This window comes from Bos grunniens, chromosome 7 (genome assembly GCF_055505025.1).
Source record: "Bos grunniens cultivar Pamir isolate PY7600 chromosome 7, Bosgru_T2T1.0, whole genome shotgun sequence".
NCBI lineage: Eukaryota > Metazoa > Chordata > Mammalia > Artiodactyla > Bovidae > Bos > Bos grunniens.
In genome coordinates this window covers 12,956,085-12,984,070 of record NC_141171.1, presented here as the reverse complement: position 1 = coordinate 12,984,070, position 27,986 = coordinate 12,956,085, and the positions used below count along the sequence as shown (strand labels likewise).

The 27,986-nt window shown below is 41.4% G+C and overlaps 1 protein-coding gene across 14 annotated transcripts in view; it reads left to right on the top strand.

The window, feature by feature from the left end:
- The window catches only part of LOC147368464 (uncharacterized), a 71,586-nt gene extending 54,784 nt beyond the window's left edge, over window positions 1-16,802 (top strand). For 6 of the 14 annotated variants that reach the window (XM_086409066.1, XM_086409065.1, XM_086409063.1 and 3 more), the window contains 3 exons: window positions 12,215-12,341; window positions 12,516-12,576; window positions 12,956-16,802. In XM_086409066.1, coding sequence (XP_086265192.1) covers window positions 12,215-12,341; window positions 12,516-12,576; window positions 12,956-14,606 — 1,839 coding nt within the window. In that variant the 3' untranslated portion in view covers window positions 14,607-16,802. Of the gene's footprint in view, window positions 1-3,306; window positions 3,368-12,212; window positions 12,435-12,515; window positions 12,577-12,955 lie in introns of those variants that run through there. The other 8 variants (XM_086409070.1, XM_086409062.1, XM_086409068.1 and 5 more) reach the window with 3 other exon arrangements.
- The last annotated feature ends 11,184 nt before the right edge of the window (window positions 16,803-27,986 follow it).

The window sequence follows — 27,986 nt, the reverse complement described above, 5'->3', positions numbered from 1 at the left end:
CCCCAAGAGCTCAGCACAGCTGTGGGGACCCCCCTGAGACAAGATAAAGCTGACCCTGGGACCCCCACCATAACCTACCTGCAGGAGGCGTGGAGGCCTTCCCCCTCCTGGGTCCCTTGCCAGATGCTAAAGGTCATCACCCCTTCTCAGACCCCTAGGCTCCCTGTGGGCTCCTTAGGATTCCCTGAGTGACGAGCAAGGGGAGTTCACAGACTTCAGAACGACATCTCCACATTCATACATGATCCAGGTTTTCACCCCTTAGTTGGACATCCTGCTAAAGGAGGGGACTCAATGGTCCACAACACACTCAACATCAGCCTGTCGTCTTAGCCCTGACCAGCAGTTGCCTTGGGGAGCATGTGTTTACTGACCCCTGGGCAATCGTCTAAGAGTGTGTGATAAAAGAATTCTGGCAATCTCTTGCCTAACAGGTATCCCCAATATACATCAAGGTAACACTTGTCTGTATATATACTGAGGCCTCCCTAGGACACTCTTAACCACATCAGAGCACATCCGTTGGAACACGGCATTCAGTGGGGTTTTAATTCTCTGTTTGCAGGATACAGGCCTTTATAAGAGTGCCATAGTGACTGAAGTAACTTCAAATCAACTGAACAAAGATGGCCTTTTTCAGTCATCTGAGATGAATATTAATGCCTTTTTTACTTCATCTTCTTTTTTTTCCCTGATAGATGTTACCTTTCTCTACAGCAGTTTTAGGTTTATAGAAAGCTTGGTTACAAAGTACAGAAAGGTCATACTTAACCCCTCTGCCATCATAGTTTTGCCCTGTTTTTTATATCCTGTATTATTGTGGTACATTTGTTAAATTCGTTGAACCAATGCTGATACATTACAGTCCACATTTTAGGACAACGTTGACTCTTGTTTAGACAGTCTGTGGGCTTCGGCAACGTAAAATGAGCTTGTTTCTGTCATGTCCATGTCGTGTATTCTACTTTCATGCCCTGAAAGTCCCCTGTGCTCCCCCTATTCATTTATTCATTCCTCCCTCCCACCCCCAAATCCCTGCAGACGCAGATTTTCCATTGTCCTGTGGTTTTTTCCCTTTGCAGAACTGTGGTTGGAATAATACAGTATGTAGCCTTATCATGTTGGCTGCTTTCACTTAACAATGATTTTAAGGTTCTCTCTGTCTTTTTGGTTTGATACCTTGTTTCCTTTTAACAGTGAATAACATTTCATTATATTGATGTTCCAGTGATTATTTTTCCATTCACCTGTTGGAGAATTTCTTGTTTACCTGTAAGTCTTGGCAATCATGAGTAAACCTTTTATAAACAATTCACACACAGGTATTTTTATGAATGAAGATGTTCTGGGTGGGTTTTGTTTTTGGCTGTACTGGGGCTTCCTTGCTGCACCAGCTTTTCTCTCGTTGTGGAGAGCAGAGGCTACCTCTAGTTGCTGTGTGCAGGCTTCTTGTGGTGGTAGCAGCTCCTGTGGCGTAGCCTGGGCTCTAGGACACAGAGGCTGCGTGAGGTTCCAGGTCCTAGAGCACAGGCTCAGTAGTTGTGGTGCATGGGACAGCTGCTCTGCGACATGTGGGATCCTCCCACACTGGGGATCAAACCTGTGTCTCCTGCATTGGCAGGCAGATTACCCCGGAGCCACCAGGGAAGCCCCTGTGACAGCAAGTTTTCAACTGATTTGGTAAACTACAAAGGAGCCTGGTTGCTGGATTATACGGTTAAGTATTGTAAGAAACTGCCCGTTTTCCCATGAAGGCGTACTGTTTTCCATTCCCACCAGCAGTGAGTGAGGGTTCCTGTCACTCCGCATCTTCTCCATCCTTTAATGCTTATTCTCAGTTGTTGTTTTTTTAATTTTAGGATTTTGTAACAAGTATCTAGAAATGATATTATTATTCTTTTATTTGCAATCCTAATGACATAAGACATGAGCATCTTTTCTTATGCTTGCTTACCATCCATGTGGCTTGGTGAGGGGTGTGTTCTGATATTTTGTCCATTTTTCATTGTGTGGTCTGTCTTATTGTTGAGTTTTAAGAGTTGTTTAGATATTTTGGATGCTGGTCTTTTATCAGATAAGTGGTTTGTAGAGATTTTCTCCCAGTCTGTAGCTTGTTTTCAGTCTCTTAACCCTGTCTTTCATAGAGAAAGCTGTCATTTTAATGACATCAGTTTACTGATTTTTTTTTTCCTTTCATCAATCCTGCTTTTGTTGTGTTGAATCAAAAAACTCATCACCAAACTCAAGGTCACCAAAAAACCCTCAAGGTCACCTAGATTTTCTCCTGTGTTTTTTTTTTCCCCCCAGTATTTTTTTTTTTTAATTGAAGTATGGAGTAACGGGCAAATTTGGCCTTGGAATACAGAATGAAGCAGGGCAAAGCCTAATAGAGTTTTGCCAAGAGAATGCACTGGTCATAGCAAACATCCTCTTCCAACAACACAAGAGAAGACTCTACACATGGACATCACCAGATGCTCAACACTGAAATCAGATTGATTATATTCTTTGCAGCCAAAGATGGAGAAGCTCTATACGCAAAAACAAGACTGGGAGCTGACTGTGGCTCAGATCATGAACTCCTTATTGCCAAATTCAGACTTAAATTGAAGAAAGTAGGGAAAACCACTAGACCGTTCAGGTATGACCTAAATCAAATCCCTTATGATTATACAGTGGAAGTGAGAAATAGATTTAAGGGACTAGATCTGATAGATAGAGTGCCTGATGAACTATGGGTGGAGGTTCATGACATTGTACAGGAGACAGGGATCAAGACCATCCCCATGGAAAAGAAATGCAAAAAACCAAATGGATATCTGGGGAGGCCTTACAAGTAGCTGTGAAAAGAAGAGAAGCGAAAAGCAAAGGAGAAAAGGAAAGATACAAGCATCTGAATGCAGAGTTCCAAAGAATAGTAAGAAGAGATAAGAAAGTCTTGCTCAGCGATCAATGCAAAGAAATAGAGGAAAACAACAGAATGAAAAAGACTAGAGATATGTTCAAGAAAATTAGAGATACCAAGGGAACATTTCATCCAAAGATGGGCTCAACAAAGGACAGAAATGGTATGGACCTAACAGAAGCAGAAGATATTAGGAAGAGGTGGCAAGAATACACAGAAGAACTGTCCAAAAAAGATCTTCACAACCCAGATAATCATGATAGTGTGATCACTCACCTAGAGCCAGACATCCTGGAATGTGAAGTCAAGTGGGCCTTAGAGAGCATCATTATGAACAAAGCTAGTGGAGGTGATGGAATTCCAGTTGAGCTATTTCAAATCCTAAAAGATGATGCTGTGAAAGTGCTGCACTCAATATGCCAGCAAATTTGGAAAACTCAGCAGTGGCCACAGGACTGGAAAAGGGTCAGTTTTCATTCCAATCCCAAAGAAAGGCAGTGCCAAAGAATGCTCAAACTACCGCACAATTGCACTCATCTCACATGCTAGTAAAGTAATGCTCAAAATTCTCCAAGCCAGGCTTCAGCAATACATGAACCGCGAACTTCCAGATGTGCAAGCTGGATTTAGAAAAGGCAGAGGAACCAGAGATCAAATTGCCAACATCCACTGGATCATGGAAAAAGCAAGAGAGTTGCAGAAAAACATCTTATTTCTGCTTTATTGACTATGCCAAAGCCTTTGACTGTGTGGATCACAATAAACTGCGGAAAATTCTGGAAGAGATGGGAATACCAGACCACCTGACCTGCCTCTTGAGAAACCTACATGGAGGTCAGGAAGCAACAATTAGAACTGGACATGGAACAACAGAATGGTTCCAAATAGGAAAAGGAGTACGTCAAGGCTGTATATTGTCACCCTGCTTATTTAACTTCTGTGCAGAGTACATCATGAGAAACGCTAGGGTGGAAGAAGCACGAGCTGGAATCAAGATTGCCGGGAGAAATATCAATGACCTCAGATATGCAGATGACACCACCCTTATGGCAGAAAGTGAAGAGGAACTCAAAAGCCTCTTGATGAAAGTGAAAGAGGAGAGTGAAAAAGTTGGCTTAAAGCTCAACATTCAGAAAATGAACATCATGGCATCTGGTCCCACCACTTCATGGCAAATAGATGGGGAAACAATGGAAACAATGTCAGACTTTATTTTGGAGGGCTCCAAAATCACTGCAGATGGTGATTGCAGCCATGAAATTAAAAGATACTCCTTGGAAGGAAAGTTATGACCAACCTAGATAGAATATTCAAAAGCAGAGACATTACTTTGCCAACAAAGGTCCATCTAGTCAAGGCTATGGTTTTTCCTGTGGTCATGTATGGATGTGAGAGGTGGACTGTGAAGAAGGCTGAGCGCCAAAGAATTGATGCTTTTGAACTGTGCTGTTGGAGAAAACTCTTGAGAGTCCCTTGGACTGCAAGGAGATCCAACCAGTCCATTCTGAAGGAGATCAGTCCTGGGTGTTCTTTGGAAGGAATGATGCTAAAGCTGAAACTCCAGTACTTTGGCCACCTCATGCGAAGAACTGACTCATTGGAAAAGACTCTGATGCTGGGAGGGATTGTGGGCAGGAGAAGGGGATGACAGAGGATGAGATGGCTGGATAGCATCACCAACTCGATGGACAGGAGTTTGAGTGAACTCTGGAAGTTGGTGATGGACAGGGAGGCCTGGCATGCTGCGATTCATGGGGTCGCAAAGAGTCGGACACGACTGAGCTACTGAAATGAACTGAACTGAATTGATAGCTGATTTATAATGTTGTAGTTACTACTGCATAACAAAATTATTCACTTACATATTTTTTAATCTCTTCCATTATGGTTTATCATAGGGATATTGAATATAGTTGCCTGTGCTTTATAGTAGGAGCTTGTTGTTTATCCATTCTGTATATAAAAGCTTACATTCGCTAACCTTAACCTTGTAGCTTATTTATTTTATACATCTGTACCTCTTAACTTCCTACCCTTATCTCCCCTCCCCACTTCCCATCCCCACTGGAAACTGCTGGTTTGTTCTATCTGTGAGGCTGTTTCTGTTTTGTTATTTTCATTTGTTTCCTTTAGATTTCACCTGTAAGTGAAATCATACAGTATCTGTTTTTCTTAGTCTGACTGACTTAGTACCCTCCATCTATCCATATTGTTGTAAATAGCAGAATTTCATTCTTTTTTATTGCCAAGAAGTATTCCAGTGTATATATGTACCACATCTTTATCCATCAATGTGTTGATGGATGACATTTGGGTTGCCGCCATATCTTGGCTATTTTAAATAATGCTGCTGTGAACACTGGGGAGTGTGTATCTTTTTTAAAGTGCTTTCGTTTTCTTCAGACATATACCCAGGCATGGAATTGCTGGATCATATGGTAGTTCTTGGGCTTCCCTGGTGGCTCAGTGGTGAAGAATCCACCTGCCAATGCAGGAGATGCAGGTTCAATCCCTGGGTTGGGAAGATCCCCTGGAGAAGAAAATGGCAACCCATTCCAGTATTCTTGCCTGGGAAATGCCATGGCAGTGGAGCCTGGCAGGCTACAGTCCATGGGGTCGCAAAGAGTCGGACATGACTTAGTGACTAAACAACAACAGTTTTATTTTAAGTTTATTGAGAACCCTCAACACTGTTTTCCCTATTAGTTGGCACTAATTTACATTGCTGCCAAGAGTGTACAAGGGTTCCCTTTTCTCCACATCCTCACCAACGCTTGTTATTTTTGGCTTCTTAATGGTATCCATTCGGACAGGTGTGATGGGATCACTAATTGTCTTGATTTGCATTTCTCCAGTAATTAGTGATGTTGAGCATCTTTTCATATGCCAGTTTACCATCTGTGTGCCTTCTTTGGAAAAATATCTACTCGGGTATTTTGCTCATTTTTAAAAAGGTGGTTTTTTTTGGCTGCACCACACAGCAGATAGGATTTTAGTTCCCCAACTAGGGATTGAACCTGTGCCCTTGTGTTGGAAGTGCACAGTCTTAACCACTGGACCACATGGGAAGTCCCCCTTTTGCTAGTTTTTAATCAGGTTATTTTTTTTCTGGGAGTTGTATGAGTTGTTTCTGTATTTTGGATATTAACCCCTTATCAGTCATTAACATTTGCAGATATCTTTCTAATTCAATACATTGTCTTTTCATTTTCTCAATGGTTTCTTTGTCAATGGTAAGTTTGATTAGGCCCCATTAGTTAACACTTGCTTTTGTTTCCTTGACCCCACCCCCTCACCCTCTGTTCCACATTTTTCCCTATGCATCTCTTCCAAATTTGGCTGTTCCTGAGTTGTATCCTTTATCATAAACCAACCATAGTAAGTCAAGTGTCCTCCTGAGTTCTCAGAATTATTCCAGTAAATTAGCAAACCTGAGGGAGTGTCAAGGGGATCTATGAATGTACAGGCAGCTGAGTAGAAATGTCAGTAGCCCAGGCACCTTGTTTGTGGCCAGCAGCTTAAATGGGGGCAGTCTTGTGGCAGTGAGTGTTCAATCTGTGAAGTCTAACGCTAACTCCAGGGAGCGTTAGAATTGACCTGAATGGGTGGCCACATATTTTGATGACATAGAGTTGGAGCAGTAATGTTAAGAGATGCCACACATATTTGATGTACGGAGCGGGGGAGACCTATCACTGTCACGGGCTCTTTTGTCCTCTACTCCGACATTTGGAGAGCAAGAATATCTTGGGCATATTTTTAAATGGCTGTTTTTTTGTCTCGCTGATTTTGGAGACAGCAGTGTCCCCATTACCTAAATTCTCTGATGGTTCTGGGTCTAAGAAGAGTTGTTGGTTGTTAGTTGTTAGTTGGTGACTATCTTGTGAGGATGCTAATGCTAGCTTCTAAACTCCATACATGACCGAACAGGAACTGGAAGTCTCTGACCTCAATTTTTTTTTAACTTTTTATTTTATATTGGAGTATAGCTGATTAACAAACACTCTTGTGATAGTTTCAGGTGAACAGCAAAGAGACGCAGCCATACACATATATGTATCTGTTCTCACCCAGACTCCCCTTCCCATCCAGGCTGCCACACACAGAACATCGAGCAGAGTTCCCTGTGCTATACAGTAGGTCCTTGTTGGTTTTCCATTTTAAATATAGCAGAGTGTACATGTCCATCCTCGTCTGCTGACAGCTTTGTACTTTTATTCCTCTTTATTCCACTTTGTGCCCCACATCTGTACAAAATGCTAAGAAAACCTAAGGGTTCCTGCCTTTGGTGCCGGCAAGCAAGTAAGGCCATAGTAGTTTCTTCCCAGGAGTATGCAAACTCTCACCCTAGCCTACCCTCTAATCTCAATTAAAAAAAAAAAAATCCAGGCCAGGCACCTTATCTTACTCTCTGAAGGCGTTTCCCATGCTTGAGAAGCCCACCCTCCCCTCCCCAGACACTTGGATTATGAAAATGAAAAGCGTCATACACTCTTGACATTGAGTGCATGTTGTCATCAGTCTAGACATCTGAGCCAAATCTTAGATGTAGTCCACATGCTTGTGCAGGAGACTGTAAGACTTACAGAAGAGGGAATGTGGCTTTTCTACTGTAACACTACTTAATCATTCTATTGAAAACTCCTTCACATCTTCCTATACCAGTTCATGTCACCTTTTATATATGTTTATTAAATACACAGATAATCTATTTTTGGCTGCGCTGGCTCTTCCTTGCTGCCTGCAGGCTTTCTCTAGTTATGAGAGGGGAACCACTCTTCACTGGCAGCGCACACACCTCTCACTGTAGTGGCTTCTCTCGTGGAGTGTGGGCTCTGGGGCCCGTCGGCTTCAGGAGCTGCAGTGTGTGGGCTCTAGAGCGTAGGCCCAGTAGTCGTGGCCCACGGGCTTAGTCGCTGTGCAGATGTGGGATCTCCCAGATCAGGGTCTGTGTCTCCTGCACTAGAGGGCAGACTCTTCACTGAGCCACAGGGAAGCCCCAGCCTTTATTTTTAAAAAATAAGTGCAGGGGTGAGGTTATGTAACCAATTCTTTCAAAATAGACCTCTGTCTTATTAGCAGTTTTTGCTGCCAGAATCTGAGTTAAAACTCAAGATTGCCCCATCACAGGGCAAACACAGTAAAATTATGTTCTTCTCCAAACTTAATTCCTTTTTTTTAAATCATCACATATTTTCCAAAAAAGAATGTACAAAATGCTTTATTGGAGTGTGTAGCAATAATAAGAGTATAAACATCTTTGTAACCGTGAAGATTCATAAGTGGGCCTTTGGGCAGTTTTTAGAGTCTTTTGATGTTCTGCTCCCCAGCTCATCTCCATGCTGCCCATAGAGGATCTCTGTTGATTCTTTAGTCATACCTTTACCATCTGCTCTTTTCACTATTCAGTGTTGTTTTAGTTTTGTCTGCTTTAACCTTTCAATAAGTATTAAATTACATTCAAAATGTTTTTTGGTTACTTTTAGCAGCAGACGTTTGATACACACCTAGTGTCTGAGACTGGGGGCCAGTCAAGGTTCATCCATTGCAGTGGTTATGGGGTTTGGGCTTTTTCCAGTTTACTTATTTATGTATTCTTTTTGGCCATGCTGAGTGGCTTGTGGGATCTTAGTTCCCAGGGCTCTTGGCAGTGAAAGTGTGGAGTCCTAACCACTAGACTACCAGGGAATTCCCCCTAGTTGAATTTTTAATCTCATTGAAAATATATTTTCTATATTCTTGTATCGGTCTCCAAGTACAAATACATGTAAATTCTCTGGACTCTGGAGGACAACTGATGGCGATCCAGTTCAGATTTACAGGAAATGGCAGTGGGGTGCATCTCTACTCATGCCTAATTTACATATTTGTTGTCTATGGTCATCAACACTTGGGATTATTTAGTTAACTAATTTTTGTCCTTAGAGTGAAATATAATCTGCTTGACATGTTGCCTCATTATTCCCTATTACTAAGCAAATGGACATTTTTTCATGTGTCGTCTCTCATCTTCTGTAAAACAGGTTTGGTTATTTTCCCATTATTTTAAAACTATGGTGTCCATCTTCACATACTAACCTTTTAACATCTGTATTGTCTTCTAATCTTTTGTCTTATAACTCCCTTAGTTTTAATATGTTTGCATTGGTCAGGTTCTTGCTTCAAGGCTGTTTTTTCTTTTTCTTAAATGAGAGAGTTCTCCCTATTTTTGGATCAATGAAGCATTACCTGGGACTTGTAAAAGTGTCCCAGTTTAACTGTTCACATTTACATCTATAATGAATTGGCTATTGTCCATGCAGTACAAGGGGATGATACAGTGCATTTCCCAGTTAGATAACAGATTGTTTTAGATATATTTCTGTAGTGGGAACATCAAGAACATCTTTCATATTTTCATCTATCTCCTTTAATGTTATCCAACAAAAATAAAATTTTTCCATGAGGATTATTAAATACCTCATTCATTCTTTTTTAATACCTAATTAAATGTGTTCTTAAAGAAGCCAGATGCAAGCTTCTAGATATTCTTTCCTAGTGTAATCACATAGGAGGGGCTCAGTCCTACAAGCAGCAGGTTGTGACAATACATGTAAAATACTAGCTCATTAGAAACAATACCCAAGAGTGATTGGAGGGGGTGGTGCTCAGATCATGTAAGTACTCTCTGCTGAGCATAACAAAATTCAGTCACTGAGAATGAAGAGAGTTTGTGATGTACTATAAACAATTGAGATACACCAAACCATTCTTACCAGTTAGGTTGGTGGAAAATGAAGTGAAAGTATTAGTCGCTCAGTTGTGTCTGACTCTTTGAGACCCCCATGGACTGTAGCCCGTCAGGCTCCTCTGTCCATGGAATTCTCCAGGCAAGAATACTGGAGTGGGTCATCTTTCCCTTCTCCAAGGGATCTTCCCGACTCTGGGATCAAACCCAGGTCTACTGCATTGCAGGCAGATTCTTTACTGCCTGAGCCACCAAGGAAGCCCTAGATTGGCCGGGTCACTTATAAATCCTGGTTCCCAGATAACCAACCAAGGACAAACACTGTGAGCAGGCATTCCTAAGGATCAGCCCTCCCAGGCCTGCTAGTGTGACTCTCTTCTGCACACTTTGTAATAGGACACCATTAGGAGCAAGCACTCGGAGAAGGCAGTGGCACCCCACTCCAGTACTCTTGCCTGGAAAATCCCATGGATGGAGGAGCCTGCAAGGCTGCATGCAGTCCATGGGGTTGCTGAGGGTTGGACACGACTGAGCGACTTCACTTTCACTTTTCACTTTCATGCATTGGAGAAAGAAATGGCAACCCACTCCAGTGTTCTTGCCTGGAGAATCCCAGGGACGGAGGATGGGCTGCCATCTATGGGGTCACACAGAGTGCGACATGACTGAAGCAACTTAGCAGCAGCAGGAACAAGCACTGTGGACCCACTATGGAAAGAGTAATTAGAGTTGGCCAAAGCAGGAAGTGGTTACTTCCTCACAGGTTTAACTACAACATGAACATGTGAAAATTATTTCTGCATTTCTTCTGATCGCTAAAAGTCTTACTGCTCTATAACGGCAGGGTCCAGGGCACCTTGAGAGAAATGCTACACAAATGAAAGAAGTGTTTCCATTTAAGACCATCAGTTCCTGTGAGAGAAACAAGAGATGGGGATTTCTGGCTCTGTGCCATAACTGAATGAAGAAATCCTACCATGGTAATGACTGTGAGGGAACCTTCGCTCTGTCCTGTCCACGTGGATATCAGTAGGTTAGTTAGTGATGACCCTTTACAGAGTCCAGTGTTTAGGGAAATTATGTGGCTGAGGGATTCCTCTGCCCAGAGGCTCAGCTGTTACTTTCCTGTGCCCCACAGAAGGTCATGGAAATGAGAGCAGTGGAGAGGCTGCCTCTTGAGGGAGTGGCTGGTTGAGAATCACTGCCTCCTATAACTGGAGAGGGGAAGCTTTATGTTCTTTTAGAGGAAAGAACTACTGAACCCTTGGTATTTTATAATGAAGGGCACATTCACCATCAGGCCATTGTGGTCTTCAGCAGACTCCCTTGCAAATTGCAGTTCTTACTCAGTTCCTCAAGGTCCAGGGTACACTGTTACGATTTTGCCAGAAAAGGCTCTTCTGGCATCTTATCTTTGCAGTGTATTCACATAGATGTGGTAAAGATGGTGTGAAGCTGCTCTGAGGCACATGAATATAGAGATTTTGTCTAAGTTGCCATGTCTTCGCTTATGCCTGAGCACTAACTTCAGAATAGCTTCCTAGTCCCATGAAATAGGACTGTGAAATAAAAAGGAATAACTGAATCTCTGTCAAGTAAGTAAAAGTTAATACTTTCCCACAAGATTATTTTCATTCATTATCTGATCACTACTTTTTTTTTTTTTTTTTTAATTTACCTGTGCTGGGTCTTTGTTGTAGCACATGGGATCTTTAGTTGTGGCATGTGGGATCTGGTTCCTTGACCAGTGACTGAACGCATCCCCTGCATCAGGAGTGTGAAGTCTTAGCCACTGGAGCAACAGGGAAGTCCCCTGCGTCTGACTGCTTCTGGTAGCCTGGATTACTTCAGGACAGTGTGGTCAGCTGGGCCTAACAATAAGCTGGATTTACATAGGACTCTTGGCCTCTCATGTTTGATGATGGGAGTAGAAGAAAAAACTTTCAGTTCTTCACTGTTTTTTTCCATTAAAACCCCATGCATATGTGACCCTGTGCTTAATGGAGTACTGTGTGATGTGGTGGGTATTAAAGGAGATGAGTTTTTCTCAGGCAGAACTGACAGTCTTAAAATGGAAATATTTCTTTCATTTGGAGTTCATATTGCTCCAGCATGCTCTGGACCCTGCCATTAAAGAATAGCAAGACTTAAGTGATCATAGTAAAAATTAGAAATAATTTTCATGATGCTGTTCAGTTTGTGAGGAAGTGGTAGAGAGTAAGAATTTTGATTATCCCCGGGCGGTGGCGGCGGCGCGGGGGAAGGGGCGGGCGGGGGCCGGCCCTCTCCTCCCACCGCGCTCCCGCCGCACACGCTTCCAGCACCGAGCTGGCGGCGGGGCCAGCCCCGCTCCCTTCTCGCCACCGGCGCCGTTCTCGGCCGGGCGAGCGCGCGCCGCGATGGCCCGGGCAGAGCGGGGCTGAGCCCGCCGCAAAAGATTTAAAAAAAAAAGAATTTTGATTATCAGGTCACAGAATAAGTAAGTTTCATAACAGCAGCACATGTAAACTTACGGATGGACTACAGTTCCCAGTACTGTCCATCTCACCCATCTTCCTGTACACATATTTGTGATGTTTTAGGACCCAGTGGCCTTTGAGGATGTGGCTGTGAACTTCACCCTGGAGGAGTGGGCTCTGCTGGGGCCTTCGCAGAAGAAACTCTACAGAGATGTGATGCGGGAAACTTTGAGTAACCTGGCCTTAATAAGTAAGGATGATGACATTCCTTCACTTAGAGAACAAGTGCTTCCTGCCCATCAATGTTGTTCTCAGATTTGGAATGGGGAAAGGGAATTCTTTGGTAAATAAATCATACTTTGAGGTCATCATAGACGTGTGAAGTAATAATTAATTTACTGATCTTTTGGGGTCTGCATTTTAGGGGATAAATGGGAGGACCATAACACTGAAGATCAGTACAAGAACCAGGAAAGAAATCTGAGGTGAGTTGTACTTAAAATGTGAAGCTGTGTCCCACATGAGAATCTCATGTCATGAAAATTTAAAAACAAGTGGAAACAAAAGGGCACAGTTTCAAATTTATTTGTCAGAAAATTTTAACCAAAAATGTTTTCTTATGTCATGGATGTTGTTTCCCAAATAGTTTACTTTGAAACATATTCAGAGACTGCATATATAAATATCACTATGATAATAGCAATGGTTGAGCTTTCTTACAGAGCATTCAATATATTCACTTTTAAAAACTATATAGTGCATAAAACCCTACACTTTCCTTGTAAATAGTAAAAATGTAATACTATTTATTATAAAATCATTAAAAAATCATTAACAGTGTGTTTCTAATTTCTTTTTTAACAGAAGTCATATATTACAGAGACTCTGTGAAAGTAAAGAAGGTAGTCAAGGTGGAGAAAACAGTGGCCTTATTCCAAATCTTAATCTGAACACGAAAAATTCTACTAAACCATGGGAATGCAGTGTGTGTGGAAAAGTCTTCATGAGTCGTTCATCCCTTAATAGGCACCTGAGATCTCACACTGCACCCAAACCATCCAAGTATCATCAGGAATATGGAAGGAAGCCTTATAAATGTAGAGTGTGTGGGAAAGCCTTCAGTTATCTCCAGCCTTTCCAAAAACATGAAAGTAATCATGGTATAGAAAAATCCTATAAATGTAAGGAATGTGGGAAATCCTTTAGATATCGTCAATCTGTTCGAAAACATGAACGAACTCACACTGGAGAGAAACCCTATCAGTGTAAACAGTGTGGAAAAGCCTTTCGATACCATCAAACCTTTCAAACACATGAAAGAACTCACACAGGAGAGAAACCTTATGAATGTAAGCAATGTGGTAAAGCCCTCAGTTGTCCCAGTTCCTTTCGAAGCCATGAAAGGACTCATACTGGAGAAAAACCCTATGAATGTAAAAAGTGTAGTAAAGCCTTCAGTTGTCCCAGTTCTCTTCGAAAACACGAGAGAACTCATACTGGAGAGAAACCTTATGATTGTAAGGAATGTGGAAAAGCTTTTATTTCTCTTGGAAGTTTTCAAAGACACATGATAACACATACTGGAGTTGGACCTTATAAATGTAAGGACTGTGGGAAAGCATTCAACTGTCCCAGTTCATACAGAATACACGAAAGATCTCACACTGGAGAAAAACCCTATGAATGTAAACAATGTGGTAGAGCCTTCAGTTGTTCCAGTTCATTTCGAACACATGAAAGAACTCACACTGGAGAGAAACCTTATCAATGTAAGGAATGTGGAAAAGCCTTCCATTGGCTCACCACTTTTCAAGTCCACGTGAGAACTCACACTGGTGAGAAACCATATATATGTAAGCAGTGTGGTAAAGCCCTCAGTTGTCCCACTTCCTTTCGAAGACATGAGCGGACTCACACTGCAGAGAAACCCTATGAATGTAAGCAGTGTGGAAAAACTTTCAGTTCTCCTCTAGGTTTGCAAATACATGAAAGAACTCACACTGGGGAGAAACCCTATAAATGTGAGAAATGTGGGAAAGCATTCGTTTCTCTCACAAGCTTTCGAAGACACATGATGACGCACACTGGAGATGGACCTTATAAATGTACAGAATGTGGGAAAGCATTTAATTGTCCTAGTTCATTTCGAATACATGAAAGAACTCACACAGGAGAGAAACCCTATGATTGTAAAATATGTGGTAAAGCCTTCAGTTGTTCCAGTTATGTTCAAGTACATGAAAGAACTCACACTGGAGAGAAACCCTATGAATGTAAGGAATGTGGGAAGGCATTCATTTACCGGACAACCTTTCGAGGTCACTTGAGAGTGCACACTGGTGAGAAACCATATAAATGTAAAGACTGTGGGAAAGCCTTTAGTCGACCCAGTTCATACAGAAGTCATGAGAGAATTCACACTGGAGAGAAACTTCTTGAATGTAAGCACTGTGGGAAAGCCTTCAATTGGCCCACATCCTTACATAAACATGTCATGAGAATGCACACTAGATGAATTATAACTGATAAATACAGCAGTTTTCTAGCTTAACAAACACATTCAAAGTCATGTTAAAACTACTGGAGAGAAATGCTATAAAGTGTAAATAACATGGGAAAGCCTGATGCGGATTAATTAACATATAATAGTACTCCAGAAAAGTCACATGAAATAAATGTTTTAAAAGTTAAAAATATATCCTCTTTATTAGTGGCTTATTCTGAAACTCAGCCGTTAGTTATGGATTCTACTTGTTAACTTTGCAAATGAAGACTGAGTTGAAACAATTCTGTAAGAACTCTTCAAGCAATAGTACTTAGCAAGTTTAGTGGGTAGTATTTTTCCTTAAACTAGCTCATAGAATTTTTGTCTTTCCATTTTGAAATTGGCACTATGGGTGAACTGGAATATAATGTAATGTGCCAACATTATATAGTGTGCCAAAATAAATAATTTTTAAATTGTTCTGTAAGTAAAGGGGTCATGGAATAATGACACTGGTAGTTGTTGGGATTTTTCCTATTGGCTTCCTGTGGCAGGTACTGGATATTTCTTACCCACTGTAAATATTCATCTTTTATTAGAAAAACTTTTGTCAAAAGAGCATTTTTCCATTTTCCTTGCTAATAAGTAGTTGCCATAAAGTTGTAAGTATGCAAAGTTTATCACAGAGTATAATCTTATTTGACTTAGTTACACCTTTTCTCTCAACTCTGTCATTCCATCTGACTGTGATTTGGGTAATAGGCTTTACATTAAGAAAAGAGACCCATGTTGACATCACCTTCATACTTAAATGAAGCACCTTTACATTGTTTGTGAGTTTGGTTATTTTAGATTTAAATTTATAACTACACCTTTGCACTGTAGTGACATTTTTTCCCCCAAGAGCACATTAAAAATCCTCCTACAGTATTCTGATATCACCATTTAGGGTCTCTTTCAGCCATAATACAGTTAGAATAACTATAAGATATCTCTGAAGTCAACTAGTAGCATTACCATTCCTCCATTCATATTCAGCACCTACTATGTGCCTGTGCTGTGAACAAACAGTGAACATAACTGATGTGGTTCCTCCTGTCACAGGGCTTCAAGTCTGTGAGATTAAAAAGTAGCTAGAAATGTCATGCTATTAACATTTAAACTTTTATTTATTTTTGTAATAACACTCACAGACCAGTAAGTCTTTATATTTATGAAAAGAAGAGAGACCTGTGACAGGACCATAAAATGTAGATTGGAGATGGTCTCTTGGAGTGTGTTCTGTCAACATGAGTAATACGCAGTGACCTACATTTTCTAGAACCTGTTCTTTTTAGGGTTCTATGTTAGAATTCACTAGCCTCCCTTGCATGACATCTGGAAGGCAAAGTAAAAAGGCCTTAGTTTTTGAGCCACATAGTAGTTTCACATATACCTGGTTCCAGCCCGTTTTCCTGATTCTGGCTCAGCCAGTCCAAAGTATCCTGGTTACCCCCACCAAATGACTTCCACTTCCTCAGACCTGTTCCACAACAAAGACCCAGCACAGTTTGGATTCTCCTTTAAGTGCTCATGTGTCCACTGGACAACAAATTTAAGACTGTTGAGGCTGAAAAAGTTTGGTGACGCACTGACTCCCCTCCTCTATATTGTATTTGTATAAGGTCTAATTTGTGTAGTAAACACTTGGTTCTGTTGATCGTGCTAGTGACCAAGTGCTCCTGATTCCACAGCGATAGCTATGATGGTGCCATCAAAGGAACCACATGATCTGCTGTGTGTTCCTCTGCTGCGCTGTTCAGTGTATCTGTGACCCAGTCCTTCCATGTGAGAATCGGCACCTTCCTCTTACCAGATAAATTGTGGCTATTTCCAATTACTCAGTTAGTTGAACATAATTCCTCAGTACATTTTCAGTTATGTTTAATTGTATGTGACTGAAAACGATGTTCGTTTTTTTAGGTCTAATGCTTCTGTAGATTTTTAAGAAGTGTTTCATTAATTCTTTCAAAAAACTTCTATAGTAACAAATTAGGATATATTGAAACATCCTATTGTAATTGTGGATTTTTATATCAACTTGGTGTTTTTTTCAGGTTAATCATTAAACATTTTGACTCAGTATTACCATGTATATTTTTCTTTAGGCAGATTTTATTTTTCCATAGTATAATTTTTGTCAAAATGGATTTCTCATTTATTCTTAATTAAAATTTTCAGTCTTTTTTTGTTAGTGCCTTCTTGCCAAAAACTGCCAGGTTGGAGGGGATATATGTATACCTATAGCTGATTCATTTCACTGTACTGCAGCAGCTAACACAACACTGTAAAGCAACTATACTCCAATAAGAAAATAAAATTTAATTAAAAAAAAAAAACTACCAGGTTCACACCTGTATTCAAACAGAAGGGCGGAACAAATCACAATAAGGATGGCCACAAACCATAAATGATAATAGGTTGTATCGGTAAAAGATTGTCCAAAAAGTCATCTTACAGGATTTGGACTTGTGTTAGATATTATCTCCTTTTCAAAATTTCAAATCAACTGAGGCTTTATGAGTTTCGATAAGTTGTCAAAAACACAAACCCAACAGGGGATAACGACAGTTACTAGTCCAAGCAAGGCTTTCCTGCTCAGAAACCATGCTCTTGGTGCTCATTTTTCACCATCACTCTTCTACTAGGCACTATAGGCTCAAAACATACACAATTTAGCAGAGATAGGGTGCTGTGCACTCCAGACATATGGGCATGAAACATCCTGGTACTCATTTCTGGGGGGAAAGAGATGGTTAATAAACAGCACAGTCTGGGTTTATAAATGAAAATTAGGGCTGTGAAGAAAGTAAACAACTCAGACTTACATGGTGGTATAATGGATAAGAACCTGCCTGCCAATGAAGAGGATGTGGGTTCAGTCCCTGGTCTGGGAAGATCCCACACGTCTCAGAGTAACTAACCTGAAACCAGCATGTCTAGAGCCTGTGGCACCACGATGAATAGTAGTCACCACTCGGTGCAACTAGAGAAAGCCTGTGTGCAGCAACCCCAGCACAACCAAAAAAAATTTTTTTTAAGTAAACAATGCTATAGGATAATAAGGACACTGGGAATGTGTGTCTGTGGAGGGCTGGGGCCTCAAAAGTGAGGATGTCATCACAGATCATTTTTTTTCCCCACCATCTTGTGTCTTAAACACTCTGAAGAACTGCTTGGTTGCAGATGTAAAAAGTGGGGGCAATATTGACAGTCCTGCATTCCTGGGATTAACAGCAATGGTTTCCCATAAAGATAGAGACGTGGTTCATCTCCATTTTTGCCATAGTTAAAATGTTTTTATTGCATACAGTAGTAACCATGAGTCTTTACTGCATGTGACAGTAATCATACTTAACAGAATGAAGAATTGAAGACCTGGAGAGAAAGGACTTAGCCCCCAACAGGCCTTTCTTGCAACCCCACCTTAATTAGGAAGTACCCTCTAAGGCTGCACCTGCCCTCTGCCTACACACGATTGGAGAGAAGAGAGAGGGCTCTCAGGATCTGTCTTTTAAGTCAAGCATATCTGCACCCTTTATTGCATATCATTAGGCCACTGCCAATGGTCTAGCTGTCTGGTCCCACCACCAAGAACAACTTATCCAAGGTCACCCCTTTAGGAATAAAGAAGTCATAACATCTTGCCTCACAATTACCCACACATAAGTTCAGGTCACAAACATCCATGCACATAATAAAACCTCAAAGCTTCAGAGGCTTATTTCAGTACACAATAAACTGACTTGAGTTTCTGAGACCTATACCTACATCTCAGACCTGATGCTATATATGACCTTGGCCCAAATATGCCAGCAAATCTGGAAAACTCAGCAGTGGCCACAGGACTGGAAAAGATCAGTTTTCATTCCAATCCCAAAGAAAGGCAATGCCAAAGAATGCTCAAATCACCACACAATTGCACTCATCTCACATGCTAGTAAAGTAATGCTCAAAATCCTTCAAGCCAGGCTTCAACAGTACATGAACCATGAACTTCCAGATGTTCAAGCTGGTTTTAGAAAAGGCAGAGGAACTAGAGATCAAATTGCCAACATCCGTTGCACTATCAAAAACACAAAAAGAGTTCCAGAAAAACATCTATTTCTGCTTTATTGACTATGCCAAAGCCTTTGTGTGGATCACCACAAACTGTGGAAAATTCTGAAAGAGATGGGAATACCAGACCACCTGACCTGCCTCCTGAGAAATCTGTATGCAAGTCAGGAAGCAACAGTTAGAACAACGTGGAACAACAGACTGGTTCCAAATTGGGAAAGGAGTATGCCAAGGCTGTATATTGTCACCCTGCTTATTTAACTTATAGGCATACATCATGAGAAACACTGGGCTGGATGAAGCACAAGCTGGAATCAAGATTGCCTGGAGAAATATCAATAATCTCAGATATGCAGATGACACCACCCTTACGGCAAACAGCAAAGAAGAACTAAAGAGTCTATTGATGAAAGTGAAAGAGGAGAGTGAAAAAGTTGCCTTAAAGCTCAACATTCAGAAAACTAAGATCATGGCATCCGGTCCCACCACTTCATGGCAAACAGATGTGGAAACAACAGAAACAGTGACAGACTTTATTTTTTGGGCTCCAAAATCACTGCAGATGGTGACTGCAGCCATGAAATTAAAAGATACTTGCTCCTTGGAAGAAAAGTTATGTCCAACCTAGACAGCATATTAAAAAGCAGAGACATTACTTTGCCAACAAGGTCCATGTAGTCAAAGCTATAGTTTTTCCAGTGGTCATGTGTGGATGTGAGAGTTGGACTGCGAAGAAAGCTGAGTGCCGAAGAATTGATGCTTTTGAACTGTGGTGTTGGAGAAGACTCTTGAGAGTCCCTTGGACTGCAAGGAGATCCAACCAGGCCATCCTAAAGGAAATCAGTCTTGAATATTCATTGGAAGGACTGATGCTGAAGCTGAAACTCCAATACTTTGGCCACCTGATGCAAAGAACTGATTCATCTGAAAAGACCCTGGTGCTGGGAAAGATTGAAAGTGGGAGGAGAAGGGGATGAGATGGTTGGATGGCATCACTGACTCAATGGACTTGGGTTTGAGTAAACTCCGGGAGTTGGTAATGGACAGGGAAGGAGGCCTGGCGTGCTGCAGTCCATGGGGTCGCAAAGAGACACGACTAAGTGACTGAACTGAACTGAACAGGACATTCATAAAACAGAAAAAACATTGAGAGGCCTCTGCCCTAAGGGCCTAGATAGAATGCTGGGACATCCCCCCCCTCCCCCTCTGTGTTGGAATGCACCTTATTCCACATTTGAAAACTCCACTGGCAATAAAATTGATGGGCTTACTTCCCAAACTAGGGGTGGGGGGTTCCTAGAGCTGATGGCAAATAGACTTTATAGGACCCCCTCAAACCTCTTGCAGGAGCTATTCATTATGCTCTGGTCATGGCAGACACTTGTATAGGCATATTACTCATCTGTGCCACCAGATTTCTGAAGCCAAAAGGCAAGAACTCACCAACATACTCCTACTGCCTTCAGTGTTCCAACATTTTTGTTGTGTTCAATAAATTTCTTAAAATATACAACACTGGGCCCTTCTAAAAAGGCATGGGTGGGGTGGTCTGGAAAAGATTACTACTATCTGCACCATTCTGAAAATTAATGGAAACTGCTGCTTCCCCAGGAGGTACCTGCCTCTTAACCAGTTAACCCCTGGAGCCCCTGGTAAGAGAACCACTCACTCCACAGGGCTTTCTCCTACTGCTCTCCAGCTTTCAACCATGACCCTGATAATCACCCCTTACCTTTAATTATATGCCAGTATCACTCACTCTAATATAAGTTACATGTACTCATCATTTCACACCCCCTGACGGAAGAAAGTTTCACATAATGAGGTATAGTGAAGTCATTAGGGCATACATGATTTAAGTTGAACTTTATGCTAACTAAAATACTCTGTCTTGGACTTCCCTGGTGGTCCAGTGGTTAAGAATCTTTATGCCAATGCAGGGGACACAGGTTCAATCCCTGATCCAGGAAGATCCCACATGCCACAGGACAACTCAGTGCATACACCTCAACTACTGAGCTGACTAGAGCCCGTGCTCTGCAGCAAGCAAAGCCACTGCCACAGAGCAGCCCCTGCTTGCCACAGCTAGAGAGAGCGCACGTGCAGCAACGAAGACCCAGCACAGCCAAAACTAATTTTAAAAACACTCTGTCTTAGAGCCTGTCAAACATACATTGTACATCTGCTTTAGCTATTATAGAAGCATGTCCCTCATCTTCCAGTCATACAGAGGATTAAGTCACAACCCGCTGCAGTCACCCACTGAAGGGTACTGGGGATGGGGAAAACAGGGTGAACCATTCTATGCTTTGGATAAGGGGCTCCTAGATAGTTAAGATGCATATTTAAGAAAGAATTTCAAGGATCCCAGATTCCTGCATCTCCCCATAGATGAAAAATCACTAAAAGCATTAACTTGAGATGTCTGTACTTTGTGATTAGCAATAATCTTTTACCAAAACATATGCTTATCTACATGTATTTCCCAGCCAAAAAAAAAAAATGTACTGGTCCTCCACTACCTCTTAGTAGCTCTGAAGGGACTGCTCCAGAGAGTTGTTTCGCAGGCTACAGTCCTCAGTTTGCCTTGAATAAAACTCTTTTCTATCCTTATTATAGACTGTTTATTGATTACTTGCATCAACACCTCCAACAGCATAACCTGACCTGCCCATATGCCTAACACTTCACAACTCCACCAAGATAATGTTAGAGACCTCCACATTTCAGATAAATTTTAGCTAATGCTGTACAATGGGGGAGGGAGGCTTCCCAGGCAGTTCAGCGGTAAGGAATCCACCTGCCAATGCAAGGAGACACACGAGATACAGGTTCAATCCCTGGGTCAGAAAGATCCCCTGGAGAAGGAAATGGCAACCCACTCCAGTATGCTTGCCTTGGAGAATCCCATGGACAGAGGAGACTGGCAAGCTGTGGTTCATAGGGTTGCAAAGGGTCGGACACGACTAGGCACACATGCACCATCACCCACCATACGATGGGGACCTCAGTTAAGGGCCGGCCTACAGTGACTCCTCGTACTTCTATTAGGGGAAACACACTGACTGATGCCACCCACCCTGGCCAGGTGCCACAGTAACCATTTTCATGAGTTATTTTATGACAGGAGGTCCTGGCAAGGAACATGGAACTAACAAGCCACCACCAGCCGCAAGAGTTCAGGAGAGGTCAAAATGAGATGCCACGTGTCACCACCTCCCAGAATCCTCCTTGCTGGCATCCATCTTGGCTGAGCAATACATACACCACCTGGAAAGACTCTGAGTCAGAATGATTGGCTGGAGACAACCCGGAAACTAATCCCATCACCATAAAACCCGAGACTGTGAGCCATGTGGCAGAGCAGTTCTCCTAGGTTCCCCTTACCCTACTGCTCTCTGCCCAGGCGTCCCTTCCCAGTGAAGTCTCTTACTTTGTCAGCACATGTGTCTCCTTGGATGATTCATTTCCAAGTGTTAGATAAGAGGCGACTCTTAGGCCCTGGAAGGGGCCCCCCATCCTGCAACACTTCTGTTTGTATCTCTCCTTTACACATTGTAAAATACTCTATGCTGTTTAGGGCAACTTATGTCATACTCTCTAATCTCCACCTTTCTATCAACACCTCAAACTTTCTTTAATATGTCAAAACATCAAAGGGCTAATTGTAAGTATTTTTAAATTTTCTGTGTATTATGATATTTTGGTATCTTATAAAACCTTTCTGGCTGGGAAGAAACCATCCCTTCCAGGGCTGGACATTTTTTTTTTTTTATTTTTAAACTTTACATAATTGTATTAGTTTTGCCAAATATCAAAATGAATCCACCACAGGTATACATGTGCTCCCCATCCTGAACCCTCCTCCCTCCTCCCTCCCCATACCATCCCTCTGGGTCGTCCCAGTGCACTAGCCCCAAGCATCCAGTATTGTGCATTGAACCTGGACTGGCATCTCGTTTCATACATGATATTTTACATGTTTCAATGCCATTCTGGACATTTTAAGAGATAGCAAAGAGCCCAGCTAGAAGCATGCCTTTGATGTGCAAACTAACAAATTCAAAGCCAGACCTCCTCCATCTGGCCTGTACTCACCCTCTCCCTCCCTCCCCAGCAATATTTCCCATCTTAATCATCCCAGGGCCAGGGCCACACAGCTAGGGACCACCCCGTAGTCCAAAGCCCACCAAAATTATTCAAGCTAGCCAATCCTAAACGGCTCGCTCTGCCGTGACTCGCGTCCCAGTAAAGGCTGCCCCCACCCCAGCCCCGAGTCTGTTGCCTCCTGACTGCCCCTGTATCATTCCCACGTGGCCCTGCATGGGATGTTGTGGCGTGCGTGCCTCCTGTCTCTAAGACATGTACAGCGTGAGTGCCCCACTACAAGGTACATTGTTTACTGTAACATAAGCATGTGACTTTAAGCTTTTGACAGCTGAGGCACCCATTTCAAAGACATCAATTTTCATTTGAGCTATTTTTACTTTAGACTTGGGGCCTTAAGGGGCCCTGCTGTATTTTCCTAAGCAAGGACCAAGGTGGTGGTGTGGTCAGGGCAGGAGACATAGGTGGCTAGTTCTCATTAGTTTGGCTTCACTTGAAAAACGGTTTCAAGAAACTGCCAGTGAAATGAAAAACTGAATTACCCAACCGTGAAGAAAAGAAACTTGCTCTTTCTGGCCACAAGGTGTCCTCAGGCATCTGAAAACCTAGTGCAAGTGTCTGGAGGACTGACCCAGAGACATGCTACACAGGCTGATCGCCTAGTGCTCTAAGCACTGTGGTGGTTTTAGACTGTTGGAGGGAGAAATCGAGACATGTAAGAGTTGAGCTGAGTCAAGGGTAACTCCTTGGGGAATGGGACTAAGAAGCTGAATGCATTTGATTCATCATACTGTCCTCAGAGTTGTTCAGGCGCTGCCCTGGTGATCCAGTGGCTAACCCTCTGCTCTCCCAATGCAGGGAGTCTGGGTTCCATGCCTGGTCTGGGAACTAGGTCCCACACACTACAACTAAGAGTCTGCATGCAACTCAAGAAGGAAATGGCCACCCACTCCAGTATTCTTGCCTGGGAAATCCCATGAACAGAGGAGCCTGGTGGGCTACAGTCCATGGGGTTGCAAGAGTCAGACACGACTTAGCAGCTAAACTACCACCAAAGTTCCCATGTGCCTCAACTAAGACTTGGCGTGCTCAAAATAGATAGATAGAAATAAATATTTTTTTTCAGTTGGTTAGATCATATCTAAATTAGGCAGCCAAATCAAGAATGGGAAGTCATGCCTCAAAGGCCCAACAGCTCCTTGACAGATAATCACCTATTGGAACCTTAGCTGTGTTTATATGTAACACTTAAGGATCTGACACTTCCAAGTATTTAAATAAATGGCATGTCTGACTAACGATAACTTCTCCCTGAGATGGCCCAGGTGAAGCACTTTTGACTTACCTAAACTGGTTTATTTGGGCCCTCAATTAGAAAAAGCTAGCTAGGGACTTCCCTGGTGGTCCAGTGGTTAAGAATCTGCCTTGCAGTGCAGGGGACGTGAGTTTGATCCCTGGCTGAGGAACTAAGATCTCACATGCCTCGGAGCAACTAAACTCACTGCAACTACTGAGCCCTCACGCCACAACTAGAGAGTCTGTGCACCACAAGGGAAAATCCCACATTTTGCAACTACAACCTGATGCAGTCAAGTAAATATTTAAGTATTTTTTTAAAAAGGAAAGAAAACAGGTAGGCAAAATCTGTCAATGCAAACAAAGGTCAAGAGACTATTTTTGATGATTTCAAAAGATTTGAAAAGACACTGCAAACAACACTCTAGCATGGCTCCAGAGGGTTTTCTGGACCATCAGAAAGACCCAGTGCTGCACTTTTTTTTTTTTTTTTCTTTAACACTGTTTCTTTTACAGAAGGATTAGATGAAAAATAGGCATGATTGTTTAAAAGATATGAGCTTGATTAGCCTACTCTGCTTTCTAATGTGTTTGTCACTACTGGCGGCCAACTCTCCAAAACCTTACAGAAAGGAGAAAAAGAAAGCTGCCACATTATAAACAACAGTTCAGTGGCCCATGAAAACCACCCAGCCCAAATTTCAGTCGTTTTGAAAAGAATCACATCTCAAAAACATTGAAATCATTCCAAGCATCTTTTCTGACCACAATGCAGTAAGATTAGATCTTAATTACAGGAGAAAAACTATTAAAATTTCCAACATATGGAGGCTGAACAACACGCTGCTGAATAACCAATAAATCACAGAAGAAACGAAAAAAGAAATCAAAATATGCATAGAAATGAATGAAAATGAAAACACAACAACCCAAAACCTATGGGACACTGTAAAAGCAGTGCTAAGGGGAAGGTACATAGCAATACACGCACACCTCAAGAAACAAGAAAAAAGTCAAATAAATAACCTAACTCTATACCTAAAGCAACTAGAAAAGGAAGAAATGAAGAACCCCAGGGTTAGTAGAAGGAAAGAAATCTTAAAAATCAGGGCAGAAATAAATGCAAAAGAAACAAAAGAGACCATAGCAAACATCAACAAAGCCAAAAGCTGGTTCTTTGAGAAGATAAATAAAATCGACAAACTATTAGCCAGACTCATCAAGAAACAAAGGGAGAAGAATCAAATCAACAAAATTAGAAATGAAAATGGAGAAATCACAACAGACAACACAGAAATACAAAGGATCATGAGAGACTACTATCAGCAACTATATGCAAATAAAATGGACAACGTGGAAGAAATGGACAAATTCTTAGAAAAGTACAACTTTCCAAAACTGGACCAGGAAGAAATAGAAAATCTTAACAGACCCATCACAAGCACAGAAATTGAAACTGTAATCAGAAATCTTCCAGCAAACAAAGCCCAGGTCCAAACGGCTTCACAACTGAATTCTACCAAAAATTTAGAGAAGAGCTAACACCTATCCTGCTCAAACTCTTCCAGAAAATTGCAGAGGAAGGTAAACTTCCAAACTCATTCTATGAGGCCACACTCACCCTAATACCAAAACCAGACAAAGATGCCACACAAAAAAGAAAACTACAGGCCAATATCACTGATGAACATAGATGCAAAAATCCTTAACAAAATTCTAGCAAACAGAATCCAACAACATATTAAAAAGATCATACATCGTGACCAAGTGGGCTGTATCCCAGGGATGCAAAGATTCTTCAATATCCACAAATCAATCAATGTAATACACCACATTAACAAATTAAAAGATAAAAACAATATGATTATCTCAATTGATGCAGAGAAAGCCTTTGACAAAATTTAACATTCATTTATGATTTAAAAAAAAAAAAAACCCTCCAGAAAGCAGGAATAGAAAGAACATATCTCAACATAATAAAAGCTATGTATCACAAACCCACAGCAAACATTATCCTCAATGGTGAAAAATTGAAAGCATTTCTCCTAAAGTCAGGAACAAGACAAGAGTGCCCACTCTCACCACTACTATTCAACATAGTTTTGGAAGTTTTGGCAACAGCAATCAGAGCAGAAAAAGAAATCAAAGGAATCCAGATTGGAAAAGAAGTAAAACTCTCCCTGTTTGCAGATGATATGATCCTCTACATAGAAAACCCTAAAGACTCCACCAGAAAATTATTAGAGCTAATCAATGAATATAGTAAAGTTGCAGGATAGAAAATTAACACACATAAATCCCTTGCATTCCTATACACTAACAATGAGAAAACAGAGAAATTAAGGAAACAATCCCATACACCATTGAAATGAAAAGAATAAAATACTTAGGAATATATCTACCTAAAGAAACAAAAGACCTATATATAGAAAACTATAAAATACTGATGAAAGAAATCAAAGAGGACACAAATAGATGGAGAAATATACCATGTTCATGGATTGGAAGAATCAATATAGTGAAAATGAATATACTACCCAAAGCAATCTATAGATTCAATGCAACCCCTATCAAGCTACCAATGGTATTTTTCACAGAACTAGAACAAATAATTTCACAATTTGTATGGAAATACAAAAAACCTCAAATAGCCAAAGCAATCTTGAGAAAGAAGAATGGAACTGGAGGAATCAACCTGCCTGACTTCAGGCTCTACTAAAAAGCCACAGTCATCAAGACAGTATGGTACTGGCACAAACACAGAAATATAGATTAATGGAACAAAATAGAAAGCCCAGAGATAAGTCCATGCACCTATGGACACCTTATCTTTGACAAAGGAGGCAAGAATATACAATAGAGAAAAGACAATCTCTTTAACAAGTGGTGCTGGGAAAACTGGTCAACCACTTGTAAAAGAATAAAACTAGAGCACTTTCTAACACCATACACAAAAATAAACTCAAAATGGATTAAAGATCTAAACGTAAGACCAGAAACTATAAAACTCCTAGAGGAGAACATAGGCAAAACACTCTCCGACATAAATCACAGCAGGATCCTCTGTGACCCGCCTCCCAGAGTACTGGAAATAAAAGCAAAAATAAACAAATGGGACCTAATTAAACATAAAAGCTTTTGCACACCAAAGGAAACTATAAGCAAGGTGAAAAGACAGCCTTCAGAATGGGAGAAAATAACAGCAAACAAAGCAACCGACAAAGAATTGATCTCAAAAATATACAAGCAACTCCTGCAGCTCAATTCCAGAAGAATAAACGACCCAATCAAAAAATGGGCCAAAGAACTAAACAGACATTTCTCCAAAGAAGACATACAGATGGCTAACAAACACATGAAAAGATGCTCAACATCACTCATTATCAGAGAAATGCAAATCAAAACCACAATGAAGTACCATTTCACACCAGTCAGAATGGCTGCTATCCAAAAGTCTACAAGCAATAAATGCTGGAGAGGGTGTGGAGAAAAGGGAACCCTCTTACACTGTTGGTGGGAATGCATACTAGTACAGCCACTATGGAGAACAGTATGGAGATTCCTTAAAAAACTGGAAATAGAACTGCCATACGACCCAGCAATCCCACTGCTGGGCATACACACTGAGGAAACCAGAATTGAAAGAGACATGTGTACCCCAATGTTCATCGCAGCACTGTTTATAATAGCCAGGACATGGAAGCAACCTAGATGTCCATCAGCAGATGAATGGATAAGAAAGCTGTGGTACATATACATAATGGACTATTACTCAGCCATTAAAAAGAATGCATTTGAATCAGCTCTAATGAGGTGGATGAAACTGGAGCCTATTATAGAGTGAAGTAAGCCAGAAAGAAAAACATCAATACAGTATACTAATGCATATATATGGAATTTAGAAAGATG